At 45.3% G+C, this 19977-nt stretch overlaps 1 protein-coding gene across 1 annotated transcript in view; it reads right to left on the bottom strand.

The window, feature by feature from the left end:
• Window positions 1-11173, bottom strand: part of cth (cystathionine gamma-lyase) — a 40746-nt gene extending 29573 nt beyond the window's left edge. The window contains exons 1-2 of the mRNA XM_033028490.1: window positions 10885-11173; window positions 5087-5168 (exon numbers count right to left, since the gene is read on the bottom strand). Of these exons, the coding sequence (XP_032884381.1) occupies window positions 5087-5168; window positions 10885-11061 (259 nt within the window). The 5' untranslated portion in view covers window positions 11062-11173. The remainder of the gene's footprint in view (window positions 1-5086; window positions 5169-10884) is intronic.
• Window positions 11174-19977: the final 8804 nt, after the last annotated feature.

The raw sequence follows: 19977 nt of genomic DNA, 5'->3' as shown, positions 1-19977 counted from the left end.
TGTAGTTCAGAGCTTATTTGTTATGTTTAATAGCGTGGCGGCTGTCAGGAAGAAGCTGTTCCTCTATGTATATGTTACAGTTTTCAGTTTACATAAGTTGGATGTGACTCCAGAAGTCGGGCATCAGTCAGTCCACAAGCCGTGAGAGTCAGTCAGTCCAAAGGCCACGAGTTAATCCCAAGGCAGTGAGTGAGTCCACAGGTCATGAGTAAATCGCTCACTGCCCCCCTCCTCCACTGACATCCCCCATCTCAAGACGCTGCCCTCCGCCTGGCTATAGGATGCACCCCCTACTGAAGCCCTCCACCTCCCCTGCATGAGGACACCCCACCCCCTTCTCATCAGTTCACGACAACCCCTGCCTGAAGCTGCCCTTGGCTGCACGACATTTACCACCCATAGGGCAGTGTCTTGATTTGATTTGATTCAATTTATTGTCATTGCACTTTTCAGTGCAACGAAATGGTTTAGCCTGCAGCCATAACATAGAATAAATAACAAACACTCAGCACAGTTTAAAGTCCCAAAGTAATTGTGTCTTCCCTCCTTGCTCTCCCTCTGCGCTGAAGTAATCCAAGCCTCCGATGTTGTGACCCCGCCGGGTGATGGTACGTAAATCCCGCGGCTGAATCCGTGCTCCGCAAACGGGCCGGTTCAAACTCCGCGGCCCAGGGCGGTCGAAGCTGCCGAAGCTGCCGTCCTCCAGTCCAGCGGACGCAGCTGTAATTGCGGGAGCTCCGGAAAACAGAACTCGAGCTCCCGATGTTGTTGTCCACTGGCCTGCGGCCGAGCCTCCAAAGTCGGGTCGCACCGCAACCACAGCCCCGAAGTCGGCCAGCCTCGTTGGTAAGTCCTGGCTCTGCCTCCGCAGCCTTGAGGTCGGTCGCAGTTGGAGGCCGCCAGCTCCGCGATAGGCCTCAGCGCAGACGGACATGGAGACGGGGGATACGGCAGGAAAGGTCGCATCCCCCCCGAAGGAAGAGTCAAACTTGAGGTGGGGGATGAGTCTGTGTATGTGTGTGTGATTGAGTCTGTGTGTGCGTGTGTGTATGAGTCTATGGGTGTGTGGGTCTTTGTGTGAATGTGTGTGTCATTGAGTTTGTGTGTACGTGAATGAGTCTGTGTGTGTGTGTGTGAATATGTGTGTGCATGTGAATATGTGTGTGTTTGTGTGAATATGTGTGTGCGTGTGAATATGTGTGCGTGTGTGTGTGTGTGTGAATATGCGTGTGAATATGTGTGTGTGAATATGTGTGTGTGTACGTGTGTGTGTCTGAATAAGTGTGGGAGTGAATATGTGTGTGTGTGATTGAATGTGTGTGTGTGTGTGAATAAATGTGTGTATGAGTGAGTGCGCATATGTGTGTGAGTGCGTGTGAATATATATGTGTGTGTGAAATAATATAGTATTTCGTAGTTCAGAGCTTATTTGTTAAGTTTAATAGCATGATGGCTGTCAGGAAGAAGCTGTTCCTCAATGTAGATGTTACCGTTTTCAGTTTACAAAAGTCGGACGTGACTCCAGAAGTCGGGCATCAGTCAGTCCACAAGCCGTGAGAGTCAGTCAGTCTAAAGGGCATGAGTTAATCCCAAGGCAGTGAGTGAGTCCACAGGTCATGAGTAAATCGCTCACTGCCCCCTCTCCTCCACTGACATGCCACACATCTGCCTGGCTATAGGATGCACCCCCTACTGAAGCCGCCCTCATCCCCTGCATGAGCCCCCGCCCCCCATTTCTCATCAGCTGACGAGAAACCCCACCTGAAGCTGTGCCCCTCCCTTGGCTGTACAATGTTTACCAACCCCACCCCACCCTGACAGCCCCCACCTCAAAAAAATGTTTTGCACAAAATCTTCTGTGTTCATTAACAACTGAAATTGTCTTTAGGCTGCTTTTTCAACATCATGTCAGGAAATGTTAGAGGTCAAGGTGATGTGGCTATTGCTGTAGTATCCTCTAGGATAGCAGCTACATTTCTGCCTGGTGGAAGAACTACACATTCTCGATTCAAGATACCCATCCAAGTGGCCGAGCATACATTGTGCAACATCGAGAAGAACTCTAAGACGGCACATTTCACGAGGCAAGTGAAAGTCATTGTTTGGGATGAATGTCCAATGATTAGGAGAGAATGCCTTGAAGTTGTGGACAGAACTCTTCCAGATGTCGTCAGCAACACTAAGCATTTTGGTGCCCCCCTGCCAGTACAGGCCTCAGTGACTGAGCTGCCAGCCCTCAGTGACTGAGCTGCCAGCCCAAAATTCCATTCCGCCCACAAACTCCTTACTAGCCCTCTGGAAACCAGTACCTTTGGCCCAACATACTAGCTCAACAGAAATATGAAGGGAAATGTCAAAGGTTTCTTGAAGGATGGAACATCGATCAAGAATGTTGTCATTAATAGCGTGCTTCATTGAATGATGACTTCTGAGATATTCTCAGATTTTCCTTCTTAAAATTTGACCGCTGACTTTCTCTATATTAAAATTGGCTCTTTTTATCAACAGGAAATAGTCATCAAGAGGCAGCGAGCAGCAGAACACAACAAGACTCAACAAGACACAACAAGTAAAAACTTAATAAATCTCATCTTTAAAATTTAAATTGTTCTTATATTTTAAGAGTCATTCACATTTTAAACTTTAATAACACCTTTTTGCACTTTTAATGCCGTGTGTTCTTCTTCACAATAGAACGTAATAGGCAGGAACGGCTGCTCTGTGGGAGAGCCACTAAGAGTGCATGGGGGGGGAGGTTGTTTGGAGATGCACTGAATGTGTGGGTGGGAGGGGAATGGCAAGGAGCAGAGTGGGGGGGGGGGGGGTGAAGGTAGGTGGGGTGACTGAGTGAACTGCTATTGTACCAGGCGTGAGTCACTGCACTGCCAGCCCACGAGCCGTGAGTTAGTGAACTGCCTGCCCACCAGCTGTAAGTGACTGAACTGCCAGCCCAATAATCCATTCAGTCCACCCTCTTCCCCCTTCTCTCTTACAGTCTCACCTGTTTTGGGCAGAATTTCTGGCAGTTTCTCAGCCGCCAGCCTGCCAGGTCCGAGTGATTGTACTGCCAGGCCTCAGTGACTGAGTTGCCAGCCCTCAGTGACTGTGCTGCCAGCCCAAAAATCCATTTGGCCCACAAATTCCATATTAGCCCTCTGGAAATCAGTACCTTCGGCCCCCAACACTCATACTAGCGCAACAAAAAGTCCCCCCCTCCCCCACTGGCCAGCAATATTGGAATTGGTGGAGAGGTGGAATATTGTGTTGGGTGTCCAGCCCTCCCGTGTGATGCTGGGACCCAACGGGTCCCACTTAGTCTAGTATATATTGTAAATAGCTGGGGTCCCAGCACCGAGCCTTGCGGTACCCCACTAGTCACTGCCTGCCATTGTGAAAAGGACCCGTTTACTCCTACTCTTTGCTTCCTGTTTGCCAGCCAGTTCTCTATCCACATCAATACTGAACCCCCAATACCGTGTGCTTTAAGTTTGTATACTAATCTCTTATAGGACCTTGTCGAAAGCCTTCTGAAAGTCCAGATACAACACATCCACTGGTTCTCCCCTATCCACTCTACTAGTTACATCCTCGAAAAATTCTATAAGATTCGTCAGACATGATTTACCTTTCGTAAATCCATGCTGACTTTGTCCAATGATTTCACCACTTTCCAAATGTGCTGCTATCGCATCTTTAATAACTGACTCTAGCAGTTTCCCCACTACCGATGTTAGACTAACTGGTCTGTAATTCCCCATTTTCTCTCTCCCTTCTTAAAAAGTGGGGTTACGTTTTGAAAAATTATCACTAATGCGTCCACTATTTCTAGACATCTTGCATGTGCTCTATCATTTCAACTTCCAATTCCCCACCCCCTCAACATTTCATGTTCAGCATGGACCCCATACACTTCCAATCCCCTTCAGCAACGGTCCTTAGGGCTCTCTATTTCTTTCGAGAATATGAATCCAACCAAGTGCTCTCTCTGCCAACATTTTGCTCCAGAACTGGCCAGGTGGAGGAACATGTTAGCAGAGAGTAAATAGTTGGATCCATGTTATAGAAATTTAACCTCAACAACTTATCTCCTTTTTGACTTCTCCCACGTTTTACAAATCGAAGACATAGTATTCATATGGGTCCTAGTTATGCCTGCCGCTTTGTTCACTATGTGGACCATTCTACATTAATGACCACACTGGTGCAGCCTCCTCACCCGTGAGGAATTTTGACCCTTCAATCTGACCCTCATTTGATCCATTTCTGAGAACTCTCACTGATCTTTCTCCATCTTCGGAGACAAATTATGCACGGACATTTACTATAAACCCACTAACTTCCCCTCCGACTAGACCTCCTCTGTGCCTTGTAATGATGCCATTCCTTTCTCCCAGTTTCTCTGCCTCATCCATTCTCGAGATGGGAAATTCCACTCCAAGACATCAGAGGTGTCCCTTTCATTTTTATGCCGCAGAACCCCCCCCACTCTGATCGCCGATGCCCTTACCTGCATCTCATATTTCCCGCATATTTGCTTTCACCCCTCCTCAACCTCAGACAAAATAATGATGGAGTCTCTTTTTGTCTTTCACCTCACCAGCCATCACACCTAACTCAACATTCTTCCATAGTTCTGCCAGCTTCAATACTATCCCACTGCCTGTTACATCTTCTCCTCCACACCCTTTTCTGCTTTCCACTCCCCCCCTCTTCCTATGAGAAGGCAGGAACGGGGTACTGATTGTGGATGATCAGCAATGATCACATTGAATGGTGGTGCTGGCTCGAAGGGCCGAATGGCCTACTCCTGCACCTATTGTTTATCGTCAACATACTTCTGCCATTAGTCCCCTTAATACGTTACCAAAACATATGCTTTATTTTACATATACACAACAACATTTTTTTAGATGATGCAAGCAAAAAAGAGAACCCATGCTAATGAGGCCAATGTCACCCTTCACCTAGCACTGACAGAAAAAAGACTTGAAAGCAGCAGGAAAATCCTTCTTTTATGCATTAATATCCTCCCCTTCAGGCATTGCAGCAAAAACAATAAATCGAAATAGTAAGTTCTATGACTTACAGTATTTTGCTCCATCAAGTGCTGCAACAGCCTTCTCCAAACAGTTCCGTGTAGGATTTCCACTGCGGCTATATTCAAAGCCCTGTAGAAAAGTCCAGAATCAGACACTTTAACTGGACAATAGATTCACAAAATAAGCCTTTGCAAATGAAGCAACATAATCCTCTGGCATATACCCTTCAAAAAGGAACAAAAGCAACATCACAAGTTTCTTTAGTCTACAGTTTTAGTCCAAATGCAGTGAACACTACCAATATTAGTCATTATCCTTTGAAGCTTGTTTCAAACTAAATAAATGCTTCTCCAGCAACTGGTCTTTCTTGTATCAAACACGCAATGTAACAGGGTAACACCTCTCTGCAGTTTTTTTGCAAGAGTAACAGCTATAAAATGACATCAGCGCTCCACAGAACACAGATTCCCTAAGTGTTCTTCAGGCACGTGCCGTCATGGTAGGCAAGGTAGGCACTGCCTACCCTGACTAAAATTATAAAATGGTAATTAGTAAATATAAATAGTAAAGGCATGGGAGAATAATGCCTACCTAAGAGATCGATCTCTTAGGTAGGCATAATTCTCCGTGCCTTTCATCCGCAGTGCATGTAACACGCGAAGGTCTGTGCAGCCCACATGCCATCGGCGATGCTTCAAGCCGTCAATTTCCAGGGGACTGAAGCCAGTTGAAATTCTGCCTTTGCAGTACTGCGCATGCGCAGCGCAAGTTTCTAGGCGGGTTTTTCAAACATGGATTGTCTTTAACATTATCTTAAGAGTATCTGAAAAAAACAAGGAGAGAAGAATGGAGTTTGTGTACAAATGATGTGGTAAGTAGATTTCTTGGTGCTATATGTTTTTAAATACCGTATTTCCCGGCAATGAAGACGCTATTTTTTACCCCAAAATAAGGCAGGAAAATTTACATGTGTCTTGGAAGCCGAAGTTGGAAGGTTGTTAGCCAAGATAGACTTGGCTATCCCTCAGTACAGCCACATCAAGAACGATATTGTTGTACTGAGGGATAGCCAAGTCTATCCCTCATTGCTGGCAGCTGACGGGAAACGGATGTAAAAGGACAGCGCCGCTGGGGAGGGGAGAAGGAGGAGGTCGGGGATCATGCCAGCAACTCACTTGCCGCAACTCTCCAGGCATGGTGCCACCGCATTGTGGCCGGGGGAGAAGTAGCTTGGGTGGCTCCGAGCGGCCGCCGGCACCGGACAGCTCGGGTGGCAGCAAGCGGCCGCCACCACAGCTCCTTCTGCCGCTTCCCGCAAATCCTTAAATTCCAACAGCGTGATCAAGCGACCAATTGAAGTTACTCGGCTGTCGGAATTTAAGGATTTGCGGGAAGCGGCTGACATGAGCGAAGCCGGCGAGCGGCAGGTGAGAGATGTTCAGACGGAGAACACTGCCAGAGGTGAGTGGGCCGGCAGAAGGTGCTGAGGTGGCGTCCGCGGTCCGGTCCCAGCAGCCGCTCGCTGTTACTTCCCTCCCCGGCCAAAATGCGGTGGCTCCGCACCCGGAGCGGTGAGTTACTGGCATGATCCCCGACCGCTTCCTTCTCAATGCTCCTGTCCTCCCCGCAACTTTACGCCTGACCAGGCTGTGAAAGGAACTCTCCCCACAATTGGTCCCTTGAACAAGTATTGTCATTCAATAAGATCACAACTGATTCAACTTGTCCCGGTGTGCTCCCGTTTTTCCCACCATCTCTTCACCTGCCGTCACCCTCCACCCCCCACCCATTCAGTAATTCAGAATGAAGGAGATTTGGAAGCCTTGGGTAAATTGCTTTCTTTATTTTTATTTTTTTGAGCATGAGAAATTCTGTGTCCCACCAGCCTTCTTTCAAAATTTAGCGACTCTGAATGGGGGTGTGTTTTCATTGCCGGGAAATATGGTACTTTATTAAGAGATATGGCTTTTGAAGACTTCATAAAAGTAGACTGACAGCTTACGGAGAGTACAATCTGCGCATGTGTGGTTTAAGATTTTTTTTTAAAGCCGACTGACTACCTACCCTGAGTAATTCTCACGGAACATGCCTGGTGCTCTTATAGGGAGAACACTGATGTGCCTTCCCGAGCCCCCATTCGCCGTGATGGTATTTCGGTCATAGTCACAGAGACCAACATCAGAAGGGTTTCGGCCCGAAACGTCGCCTATTTCCTTCGCTCCATAGATGCTGCTGCACCTGCTGAGTTTCCCCAGCAATTTTGTGTACCGACCAACATCAGAAGATCCTTCAGAGGGGTGAACCCTCGGAAAACGCCTGGACCTGATGGTATACCAGGATGTGTTTTAAAAACCTGTGCGGACCAACTGGCTGGAGTTTTTACGGACATTTTCAACCTCTCGCTTCTGAGGTCTGAGGTTCCCACCAGCTTTAAAAGGGCATCAATAATACAGGTGCCCAAGAAGAGTAAGGTGACGTGCCTCAATGACTATCGACCAGTGGCACTAACATCTGTGGTGATGAAGTGCTTTGAGAGGCTGATCATGGTGCAAATCAACTCATACCTCGACAAAAACCTGGACCCACTGCAGTTCGCTTGCCGCCACAACAGATCAACGATGGATGTGATCTCACTGGCTCTCCACTCCGCTCTGGACCACTTGGATAACAAAAACTCGTGTGTCAGGCTGTTATTCAATGACTACAACTCGGCATTTAATACCGTCATCCCCTCCAAGCTGGTTACCAAGCTCTCAGAACTGGGTCTCTGTGCATCCATCTGCAATTGGATCCTCGGCTTCCTCATTCACAGACTATTGTTGGAAATGTGTCATCCTCGATAGCAATCAGCACGGGAGCAGGGGGCCTGCTCACTCTATACTCATGACTGCGTAGCTGGACATAGTGCAAACTCCATCATCAAGTTCGCCGACGACACCACTGTTGTGGGATGTATCACTGATGGGGACGAGTCAGATTATAGAAATGAGATCGACCGATTGACCAAATGGTGCCAGCACAATAACCTGGCTCTCAACACCAGCAAAACCAAGGAACTGATTATGGACTTCGGAAGAGGTAGGATGGGGACCCACAGTCCCGTTTATATCAACGGGTCGATGGTGGAAAGGGTCAAGAACTTCAAATTCCTGGCGTGTATATTTCCGAAGATCTCTCCTGGTCCCAGAACACTGATGCAATCATAAAGAAAGCACATCAGCGCCTCTACTTCCTGAGAAGATTACGGAGAGTAGGTGTGTCAAGGAGGACTCTCTTGAACTTCTACAGGTGCACAGTAGAGAGTATGCTGACCGGTTGCATCGAGGCTTGGTACGGCAACCCGAATGTCCAGGAGCGGAAAAGGCTGCAGAAAGTTGTGAACACTGCCCAGTCCATCATCGGCTCCAACCTCCCTACTATCAAGGGGATCTATCGCAATCGCTGCCTCAAGAAGGCTGCCAGCATCATCAAGTACCCAGACCATCCTGGCCACACACTCATCTCTCCGCTGCCATCAGGTAGAAGGTACAGGAGCCTGAAATCTGCAACATCCAGGTTCAGGAACAGCTGCTTCCCCACAGCCATCAGACTATTAAACACAACTTCAAACAAACAACAAACAGCATAGAAACAGGCCCTTTAGCCCACATAAGACATAGGAGCAGAATTAGGCCATTCAGCCCATCAAGTTAACTCTACCATTCATTCATAGCTGATCTATTATTTCCTCTCAAAGCCATTCTCCTGCCTTCTCCCTGTAACCCCCTTCCTAATCAAGAACCTATCAAACTACACTTTAAAAATACCTAATGTCGCCCTCCACGGCAAATAATTCCAGATTCAGATTCACCACCCTCCAGCTAAAGAAATTCCACCTCATCTCCATTTGAAAAGGTTTCCAATTTTATTCTGAGACTGTGCGCTCGGGTTGTAGACTCTCCAGCCGTAGGTACTCAGAGCATCAGGTAAGTCGGGACGTTTGTTCAGCATGATGAAAAATGTCCACAAGTAAAAAAATAGCCCCGAGTACCTACGGCGGGCATAACGAGCCGCTACGATATATCCACAGATTCCTACGGCCTCCTACGGACACGTTGGGACCAATGCTGGGACCCCAGCTATTTACAATATATATTAATGATCTGGATGAGGGAATTGAAGGCAATATCTCCAAGTTTACGGATGACACTAAGCTGGGGGGCAGTGTTAGCTGTGAGGAGGATGCTAGGAGACTGCAAGGTGACTTGGATAGGCTGGGTGAGTGGGCAAATGTTTGGCAGATGCAGTATAATGTGGATAAATGTGAGGTTATCCATTTTGGTGGCAAAAACAAGAAAGCAGACTATTATCTAAATGGTGGCCGACTAGGAAAAGGGGAGATGCAGCGAGACCTGGGTGTCATGGTACACCAGTCATTGAAAGTGGGCATGCAGGTGCAGCAGGCAGTGAAGAAAGCGAATGGTATGTTAGCTTTCATAGCAAAAGGATTTGAGTATAGGAGCAGGGAGGTTCTACTGCAGTTGTACAGGGTCTTGGTGAGACCACACCTGGAGTATTGCGTACAGTTTTGGTCTCCAAATCTGAGGAAGGACATTATTGCCATAGAGGGAGTGCAGAGAAGGTTCACCAGACTGATTCCTGGGATGTCAGGACTGTCTTATGAAGAAAGACTGGATAGACTTGGTTTATACTCTCTAGAATTTAGGAGATTGAGAGGGGATCTTATAGAAACTTACAAATTTCTTAAGGGGTTGGACAGGCTAGATGCAGGAAGATTGCTCCCGATGTTGGGGAAGTCCAGGACAAGGGGTCACAGCTTAAGGATAAGGGGGCAATCCTTTAAAACCGAGATGAGAAGAACTTTTTTCACACACAGAGTGGTGAATCTCTGGAACTCCCTGCCACAGAGGGTAGTCGAGGCCAGTTCATTGGCTATATTTAAGAGGGAGTTAGATGTGGCCCTTGTGGCTAAGGGGATCAGAGGGTATGGAGAGAAGGCAGGTACGGGATACTGAGTTGGATGATCAGCCATGATCATATTGAATGGCGGTGCAGGCTCGAAGGGCCGAATGGCCTACTCCTGCACCTAATTTCTATGTTTCTATGTTACTAACATTCTGCGAGTTTGAAAACACGGGAGAATTCGTGAATAACTCAGGAGAGTTTGTGAATAACTCGGGAAAGTAGGACAGGCCCTTTACTAAAAACATCCCTTCCACATCCACTCTATCTAGGCCTTTCATTATCCAGTAGGTTTCAATGAGATCTCCTCTCCCTTATTCTTCTAAACTCCAGCATGTAGAGATCCAGAGCCTTCAAACTCGGCTCATACGTTAACCCAATCATCACTGGGATCATTCTCGTTAACCTCCTCTGGACCTCCTCAAAATCAGAACTTTCTCCTCGGTTATGGTAGTCCAAAACTGCTCAGTTTTCCAAATGTGGCTTCAGCAGCGTTTTATAATTCACATTTTGCTTTTATAATCTAGTACCGTCGAAATGAATGCCTACATTGAATTTGCCTTCACTGCGGCCATATAAACGTGCAAATTAACCTTCTGGCAATCTTGCACTTGTACCTTTGATGAAACGTAGTTGTAAGTAAAATGAAAGGTAGACAAAATGCTGGAGAAACTCAGCGGGTGAGGCAGCTTCTATGCAAGTAAAATGAGGTGCTATTTAAACTTGTATAATGTTCTGAATTGTGTTGTGTACATGGATGGTGCAACACAAGAACCGGTTTCCAGCCAGAAATCTGGAAATTGGCAGAAAAATAGGCCACGTGCGCATCAGACACACACTCTACGTTACACCCTGTCTACACTGACGTGCATTAAACACTCACCGCATGCTTCCCTGGTGCAACCTGCTTAAAAGTGGTTGACAGGGAAATCGGGGGCACAACTGCCATCGAGGTCCACTGTTCGGCATCCTGCCCCACGTGAAGAGCCTGGGTGGAAAAATGTTCAAAAGGGGGTTGAAAACCGCTCAACAGATCGCGTTCCTTGTCCCCAGCAAACATTCTTGCCGTTCCCTTCTGGCCAAAGATCTTCCAGCTCTAAGATCTTTGCTTCTGGCCAACAACTCGCTGAATGCAACCTGCTGCCTTTCAGTGGGACGGTACAGGACGGCATAGGCCAACCCACTCACGTCATAAGAGCGGACGCTCTTACCCTGTAACATCTCTGGGAGGTGCCGCCGTTACATTACTATTGGCTCAGAACCTGAGCAGCAAAGATCTTATAGCAGAGCAGTGTTTCCCTTTGGTGTTTCCTTTTATAAAGCAACCGAATGATTATAGAGGAGCTGGGACAGAGCGGTAGAGTTGCTGCTTTACGGCGCCGGCCGGAGACCTGGGTTCAATCCTGACCAAGGGCGCTGCCTGTACGGGAGTTTCTACATCTCCCTGTGACCTGCGTGGGGTTTCGCGGAGATCTTCGGTTTCCTCCCACACTCCAAAGCCGTACCAGTTAATTGGCTAGTGTGTGTGTGTGTGTATCGCTGGTCGGTGCGGTCCGAAGGGCCTGTTTCCGAGCTTTAATCAAAACTAAAAAAAACTCCCAAGATGAACAAAATAAAGGACGTCCAATAGGATTAAACGACAATGGAAGAAGGGTCATTTATCCCTGAGCCGCGTAGTTACCCCAGCATCTGTTGTGTAAACCAGCGCCTGTCGTTTCTTGTTTCTACCGGAATCTAACTTTGCGGTCAGTAGTCAGTCAACCGGTTTTTTAAAGTCGATGCAACGCTTTCTATGGGTGTTTGTACATTACTTAGGATTCCGAACCATTTTAATGTAGAAACCTCCCACGGAGGAATTATTTCATTAAGACAATCAACCTGGCATGGAAATTAATTGAGACAGCCTCATGACACAAGTTGACATAAATGTGCAGTTTAATATTTTCGGGTAGCATAAAGTGGCTATGACGTTTCCGGATGGCTTCAATTCATTATGCTCGTTTTAAAAAGGAGAATAATGACACATCTACACCACCATCCACTACCTCCTCCCTCCACCCACCTCTGTATCTCTAAAGTAAACTTTAAACAGTTTTTCCCAAAATGGAAGCTTACTAAGTCTGTGGTTCGTGGTCTTAAGTATGCTTCATAACAACCTTCTGCTGGAGTTGTAGCTCTGATTATCTTCCTGGTCTCCATGGACAATGAACACATCTTCAGCTGCTTAAGAGCCTGTCCAACCCCCATGGTCTCGAAAACCACTCGTGTACAGTCCAGTCACTGCAAAATCCCTTTTTATTTCAGTTTTAATCATTCAGTCTTCCCACAGGCTGAACGAGTGCTGCTGCATCATTGTAGGTCATTTTAAGGGCTGGTTGTTGAGGTTGCAGCTATACAGTTAAATGTGATAATGCAAAATCTGTAATTGAGCAGTATAGTAACACATACCAAAACTGCTATGACATATCATAACACAGGAAAACCTAATGGTATTGTCAGGAATCTCAAATTGGGTGACATAGCTCACCATTTTAGAATTTGGTAACACAATCTCTAGTCTCCTGTGTCATTACTAACAATGTAATTGAAAAAAATATATACTCAATGAGGCCAACAGAATGTTAACTAGAAAGTTCAGTTAAATCTAAAACACATTTCAAACAAAATAGCAAAAGTATAGTTAAAATATTGTAAAAATTTTTTTTTAATTACTTCATAATAAAATGCTTCAAATCTGAAGGAATTAAATTTTCAGTCTGGAGAATTTTGGGCACGAATCAAAGCTTGCTCACATTGGAATAGACAAACATGCAAGTACCAAAATATCACACTTTAACATGTGTTCAATGATAAGTACATTGGCGAGATATCCATGTAACAAACTTCTAGAGGAGCAGAGCAACTCTCTTGATTTCCATGTCTCAACTCAACGGTAGTTACATAAGTAAATAGTGATGCTTTCCTGCAAAACGCAAGCCACTGGGTCTGCACTGGCTTCTTCAATAAACAGTCTCCATAGTCCTTTTTCCAATGTTCTATTCCATGACCCATTTGTAGGGTATATTTCTATCCATAGATTAAATTATTAATTATGTACCCACCATCCTAGATGATGGATGATGAATACTAACTCACTGCTTTTTTTTTTTTTAACCATGTCACTTCCAATTCTTTAGTTAAACACTTAACTGTCCACCATTTAGGACAAACACTTGGATTGCCTCTGTGTGGTCAATCAAATTAACAGCCAAAAAATGGCCCCATTTATGAGGTTGAATCAATAAACGTATAAACTTAAATAATAATGTTATTACTGGTGTCCATAATGAGCTCCAATCCACTGCACTGCTTATGAGTTGCCAAAATCGCAAACAATCGTCTAACCAAATTATTACAAATAATTTAAGCAATTGGTTGTTAATGTTAGGAAGAACTAGATGAAAAGAAGTTTTTTAAAATGTATCTATTTTCCTCTCCCATACAGATGAGTAATTAGCTACCACATCTTGAAATTACAACATTTAAATACATTTTGACCGAATCATGGATGTGAAAGATATAGAGGGATATGGCCCAAATGCAGGCACAGGATTAGCATAGACAGGCATTCTTGTCAGCATGCACAGGTTGGGCCAAAGGATCTGTTTCTGTGCTGTATAACTCTATGAAGCGAACAAGCCTCTGATGTTCAAATCCAAAGCCTTTAGGGAGACATAGAGTCATACAGCAAGGAAACAGGCCTTCAGCCCAATTTGCCCATGCCGACCAAGATGCCCCAGGTACACTTGTCCCACCTGCCCACATTTGGTCCATCTATTTATCTATATACTACTCTTGTATATGTGTATGTGTACGCGTTATTGTATATTTGCCAAAACGGTTCGTAGTAGCGCTGACATTTTTGCAGTACCTTACTCAGATGTTTCTCTTCGTCGATCTGATCAAGTTTCCTTCAGAATTGATGTTATATTTCAAAAGTTATTGATATTTAAAGATTTTTTAAAAAGCCAACTTTGAAAAAAATAACTGCCTTTGACAGGGAGACTCTTCCAGCAGCTTCCAGTGATGATGTCACAATGCCATCTCACAGTCATCCAATCACAATGGGATCTCATTTACACAAGCTGCCATGAAGATTCTGAAAACCAAAAATGACATCACGAGATCTCAGGCACACGCTGCAGTGAACATTCCAAAAACCAAAAATGACATCACAATGTGATCTCTGCTGCTCTCTGCTGATGATCTCTGTTGTAAGGAGAAGGACGTAGTGGGGGAGATTTAACATTTAAAAGTTGGATTTCTTCAAATCTGCACTGGCAGTTAGGCAGTTATGACGTCACAATCCCCTTCCGGCTACAATGTTTCTATCCCAGAACACTGAGTCCTTCACATCAAATGTCCTTCAGGGAAATAATCTGACAGCCTAACACAGCACAACAAAGATTAATGATTATATTTGGATAACAAAGGAGAAACATCTGCCAGCCTAACCTAGCACAGCAAAGTTTAATAATTAGATTTGGATACCAAGAGGTGGCCTTGTCAGTGGCACTTACAACACATTAAATCTTAGTGCAATTGCATTTTTTTTTAAAGTTTAAAAAGCACATTTGAGGGCTATGGGTGAGTGATGGAATATTGCATTGGGGGATTGGGTTATGTTGGGGGAACGTGTGAGTGGTGGAATCTTACATTGGGTAACAGGTTGCATTGGGGTCCAGGCCTCCCGTGTCACAGGGACCTAATGGGTGAGTGGTTAAATCTTACATTGGGGAACGGGTTGCGTTGGGGGACCAGGCCTCACGTGGGGACTATGTGTAAGTGGTGGATTATTACGTTGGGGGTTCAGGTTTCCTTGGGTGAACGGGTGAGTGGTGGAAACGGGTTGCATTCGGGGAACGGGTGAGTGGTGGATTATTGCGTTGGGGGACGGGGCCCAACGGGTCCCACTTGGTCTAGTATACTATTAAAAATCTTGTCTTGTTTGTCAGTCTGTCAGTCTGTCTGTGAGATCAAGGAACTGCGCCAAAACTGTACACAATAACGCGGAAATATTTGCAGAATCTTACTCAACTTTTTCCCGTGGTCGTTAGTCTCAAGTTTCTTCACATTTGATGTTACATTTTACAAGTATATGTAGCAATTTAAGTGCAAAAATCGCATTAAACATTAAACATTGATTGCTGATACATGATTCAGAGTTTTCCTTGGGTTATAATTTCACTGAAACTTATTCCTGAAATTGTCCAAACTAATTTTTGACCTCTGCCACCAATTTGAAATTCAGAATGTAATAATAAAGAACTGCAGATGTTGATGTATAGACAATAGACAATAGGTGCAGGAGTAGGCCATTCGGCCCTTCGAGCCAGCACCGCCATTCAATGTGATCATGGCTGATCATCCCCAATCAGTACCCCGTTCCTGCCTTCTCCCCATATTCCCTGACTCTGCTATCTAGCTCTCTCTTGAAAGCATCCAGAGAACCTGCCTCCACCACCCTCTGAGGCAGAGAATTCCACAGACTCTCTGTGAGAAATGGGAGGATTTACTATATTGCTAAATATTTGCATACCATTGAACGCACATTATAATAGTGGCAAATTCTCTATTTTTCTCTGTTCGTCAATCAAGATAGGATAGGAAGACTCACATGTATGTAGCTCAATGGTACTGAGATGAAAGCTACATAATGTGAGTCTTCTTGGCTTGATTGGCTCAGAGTGAACAATAGAGAATTTGCCACTATTATAATGTACATTCACTGGAGTGCAAATATTTAGCAATATAGTAAGTCTTAATAACTGCCCAAAACATCTCTCCAGCACTGAAAATTAGCTTTTGTGTAGTAGAATTCCATTCCTTCCTATTTTAGTAAATTAAGCTTAAAAAAAAAGTTATTTTTGTTGTATCTTTTACCCATTTTTCTTTCCATATATTCTGTTTAAAGTGCATTATTTGACAACTATTCTTACACTATTTTCCAAATGTACTCCACAAATTCCTTCAATCAATAACAAGGCATGTGATCAGATCACTTATTTTAGTGAATACAGAGTGGATTTTGGCTTAGAATTTTTTTTTTCCTTTAAAAAATGTTTGGGGATATTTCAGATTCACCTCAGGGAGCAGTCAAGACACCAGTTTAAAGTCTAATCAAGGGTAGTTGGGAAAGATGCAAGATGGGAGGACTGTGGGTTAAGGGTTCAAACTGGGCATGCTTGAAGGGAAGAAAATGAAAGAAGCAGTTAAACAAATTCTAATCTTAATGACAATCAAGTCCACGAGATCTTCGGGTTTAAAGATAAAGGGAATTAAAACAGTACAACTAATATTTTCAAGTCTCCATTCCATAACATGTGAGAACAAACTGCGGTCATATCAAGAGCTCAACTGTCATGAAATAAATTAATGATGTTCATGTGGCCGAGAATATCAAAGGTAGAAGTGGGGGAGCTGTTAAACTGATTAATAGCTGCAGAAATAATGCAGAAGTGAGCAGTTATTCTTGTTGAAACTAGAGTGGCAAACCTTGAAACTCTAATTAAGGGTTAATAATTGATGCTTGGACTTGTTTTACAAATTGTATGTAGTGTCTGCTTTCAAAAATATTAATTTTGGTCAGAAATAAGGGGGAACAAGGTACATCACTGACAAAGTAATTTGTCCTACAGAATCCATGTAGGTTTAAGTTATGGCTCTTTGTGTTTGTTCAGCTGCACTTCAAACATCTTGAAGTTTTCTGCCTCTAGCACCCTTTCAAGCAATGAGTTGAAGATTACCAACACTCTTTGGACTCTGGTACCATCTTCAGGCCCTTAAATCAAATCTAAAGATACCACACAGAGTAAAGAATATAGCACTAAACTCAGTGGAAATGTACTGCTTTCTGCTTCTGTTCATTAAAATTCTAGTCGGTCACGAGCCTTCGCTTTCTGCTACTGAACCAGTTTGGAACTAACCTTGGATCCTGCAAGCAATGTACCTGGTGGAAATTATCGAAACCTTGCAGATTAATGTTCTACGCACACTAGCCTTGTTATCTCCATAAAATAAAATTAGTTGGGTTAATCGGACATGACATCTATCTATCTATATCTATATATATATATATAAAACTGTGTGTGTGTCTGGCTGTGTGGCTGTGTGTGTTTCTGACTTGTGGCTGCCAGCCTTTGATTCGTTGCCACGACAACACCCGACCCACAAACGCCCTGATTTTTTCCATTTCGGTAGAGATTTCACTTTTCATTCCAAGTATCCACTCCTCATTAAATTTTGTCGTGTTTATGTACACTTTTTTAATCAAATCCTTCTCCTTGTCCCCATTCACTCATTTTGTCGCCTCCTGCTGGCCAGTGACCATAACGGCTGCTGGCGCCCGCATCTCGCCTCAAAGATGCCATTTAAATACAGCCGCACTGCTGATTCCTGAGTAGCTTGAGTTGGAGGACCATGTCTCCCGTGGGGGCTACAATTAGGGAACGGCTGCGTTGGGGGAGCAGACCCAACGGGTCTGCACTTGGTCTAGTACATAACTAAAACTCTGATCTTGTGCTCTTCCGGTTTGTGTGGTTTTTCTATTTGCGCAAAAACTGTACACGATAGCGCTATGATTTTCCGCCACCTTACTCAACATTATCCTACGCTCAAGTGCAACAAGTTTTGTTCCGATCGATGGTATAGTTTAAATGTTATTAAGGTTTAAAAACTTTAAAACTGCACATGTGCAGATTGCTCTCCTCTCCTGTCAGTCAGCGACACGCCGATTGGTCTCCTCTCCTGTCAGTCAGGACGTCGGTGACACCCCTTCCTGCGCGCCGCTCGGCGTCTTTACTGCAGCATAGTGACGCTCCGCTGTGGCTGGCGGAGGTCTCCAACCGGACACAATTGTCAGATGGACCGGAAGCGGCGTAGAGCCGGAGATGTCGGCCAAACGGAAAGTGGAGAATATGATGGAGGAGAGTAGCCAGCTCCAGCCCCTTCCCGTCTGGCCCCCCTCGCTGGCTACTCCCCTCTCCTATGATACCCCCCTCTCCCCATGGCTATCCCCGAATCTTTTCTCTGAGCTCTCTCCCAACACACCCCCTCCCCCCCCAACACACCCCTCCCCCCCCACCACTGACACACCACATCCCCCTCCCTCCCTCCCACACACACCCCTCCCCCCACCCCCTTAGACACCCCTCCCGCCCACACCCAACCCTGCCCAGATATCCCCCTCCCATCTCCAAAAATGGTTGTGCCTTTTACAGCCATAGCTAATTTGGCCAAAAGCGGGGCATTTCTCCTTTTTAGCGATATGGGAGGCACCACAGTTATTACTGATTTGATCCATGTCTGGTTTCGATATTTAGGACCCGATCCCCAATCCATGTCGGTTTCCACCATGCCATCCTGCGGAATGTAAGCAATCATACTTGCTGCTTGAGCTACGACTTTGAGCTTACAATACCTGTCTTTATGGTCTCTGTATGTATTCTTATTAAAGTACTTATTATGAAGTTCTATGACTCAGTTATATCAGTACTTTACACACAGCATCAGAAGTAAACTTCGGATCGACTTTGGCTGCTATTTTTAGATGGCTGAAGCCTTCCGGAAGCCGGAACCTCTAGTCTTCAATAGCAAAATTGGAGAGCATTGGTGCGTCTTCGAATGACAGTATAATGTTTTCATTGCTGCATCTCTCAATGATAAGCCGGCTTATGCACGTGCTAACATGCACCTCAACCTCGCAAGAGATGAAGCTTATGAACGTGCAGAGCAGATTGTGTATGCAGAAGAAATTACTCATCAACCTGCCGATGGTGGTGACCCCTGCTGAATCGGCGGACGACCATTAAAATAACGTTTTGACAGCTATGTGACCCTCAAGCCAGTCCTCTCATTGAGCAGGTGAAATTCTTCTAACATAATCAGAATGAGGGTGAGACCATTGAATCATTTGTGTGTGCCATTAAAAAAGCAGTTGGAAGCTGTAGATTTGGCGAGCTTTGGGATGAACCTATTAGAGACAGATTCGTGTGCGGTCTTATTAACGACAAAATAAGAAGGAAGCTTGTTCATGATCCTGCTATAACTTTGGTGAGAACTGTCACTGTCTGCGAAAACTATGAGCTAGCTGATTTTCACGCCAGAACGCTTACACAAGCATACCCCCCTACCCTCCACACACCCCTCTCGCCACACCCCCTCCCTCCACACACACCCCCTGCCAGCCCACACCCCCCCCTCCCCCACACACTCCCCTCCCCCCACACACCCCCTCCCCTCCCACACCCACCTCCCCTCCCCCACAATAGACAATAGGTGCAGGAGTAGGCCAATCGGCCCTTCGAGCCAGCACCGCCATTCAATGTGATCATGGCTGATCATCCCCAATCAGTATCCCGTTCCTGACTTCTCCCCATATCCCCTGACATCGCTATTTTTAAAATTTCTATCTAGCTCTCACTTGAAAGCATCCAGAGAACCTGCCTCCACCGCCCTCTGAGGCAGAGAATTCCACATACTCACCACTCTCTGTGAGAATAAGTGTTTCCTCGTCTCCGTTCTAAATGGCTTACTCCTTATTCTTAAACTGTGGCCCCTGGGTCTGGACTCCCCCAACATCGGGAACATGTTTCCTGCCTCTAGTGTGTCCAAGCCCTTAACAATCATATATGTTTCAATGAGATTCCCTCTCATCCTTCTAAACTCCAGAGTGTACAAGCCCAGCTGCTCCATTCTCTCAGCATATGACAGTCCCGCCATCCCGGGAACTAACCTTGTAAACCTACGCTGCACTCCTTCAATAGAAAGAATGTCCTTCCTTAAATTAGGGGACCAAAACTGCACACTAGTGCTCTGACAACTGCAGAAGGACCTCTTTGCTACTATATTCGATTCCTCTTGTTATAAAGGCCAACATGCCATTCGCTTTCTTCTCTGCCTGCTGTACCTGCATGCTTACTTTCATAGACTGATGTTC

Source organism: Amblyraja radiata, chromosome 10, assembly GCF_010909765.2.
Source record: "Amblyraja radiata isolate CabotCenter1 chromosome 10, sAmbRad1.1.pri, whole genome shotgun sequence".
NCBI lineage: Eukaryota > Metazoa > Chordata > Chondrichthyes > Rajiformes > Rajidae > Amblyraja > Amblyraja radiata.
This window is presented reverse-complemented; position numbering and strand designations above follow the sequence as displayed.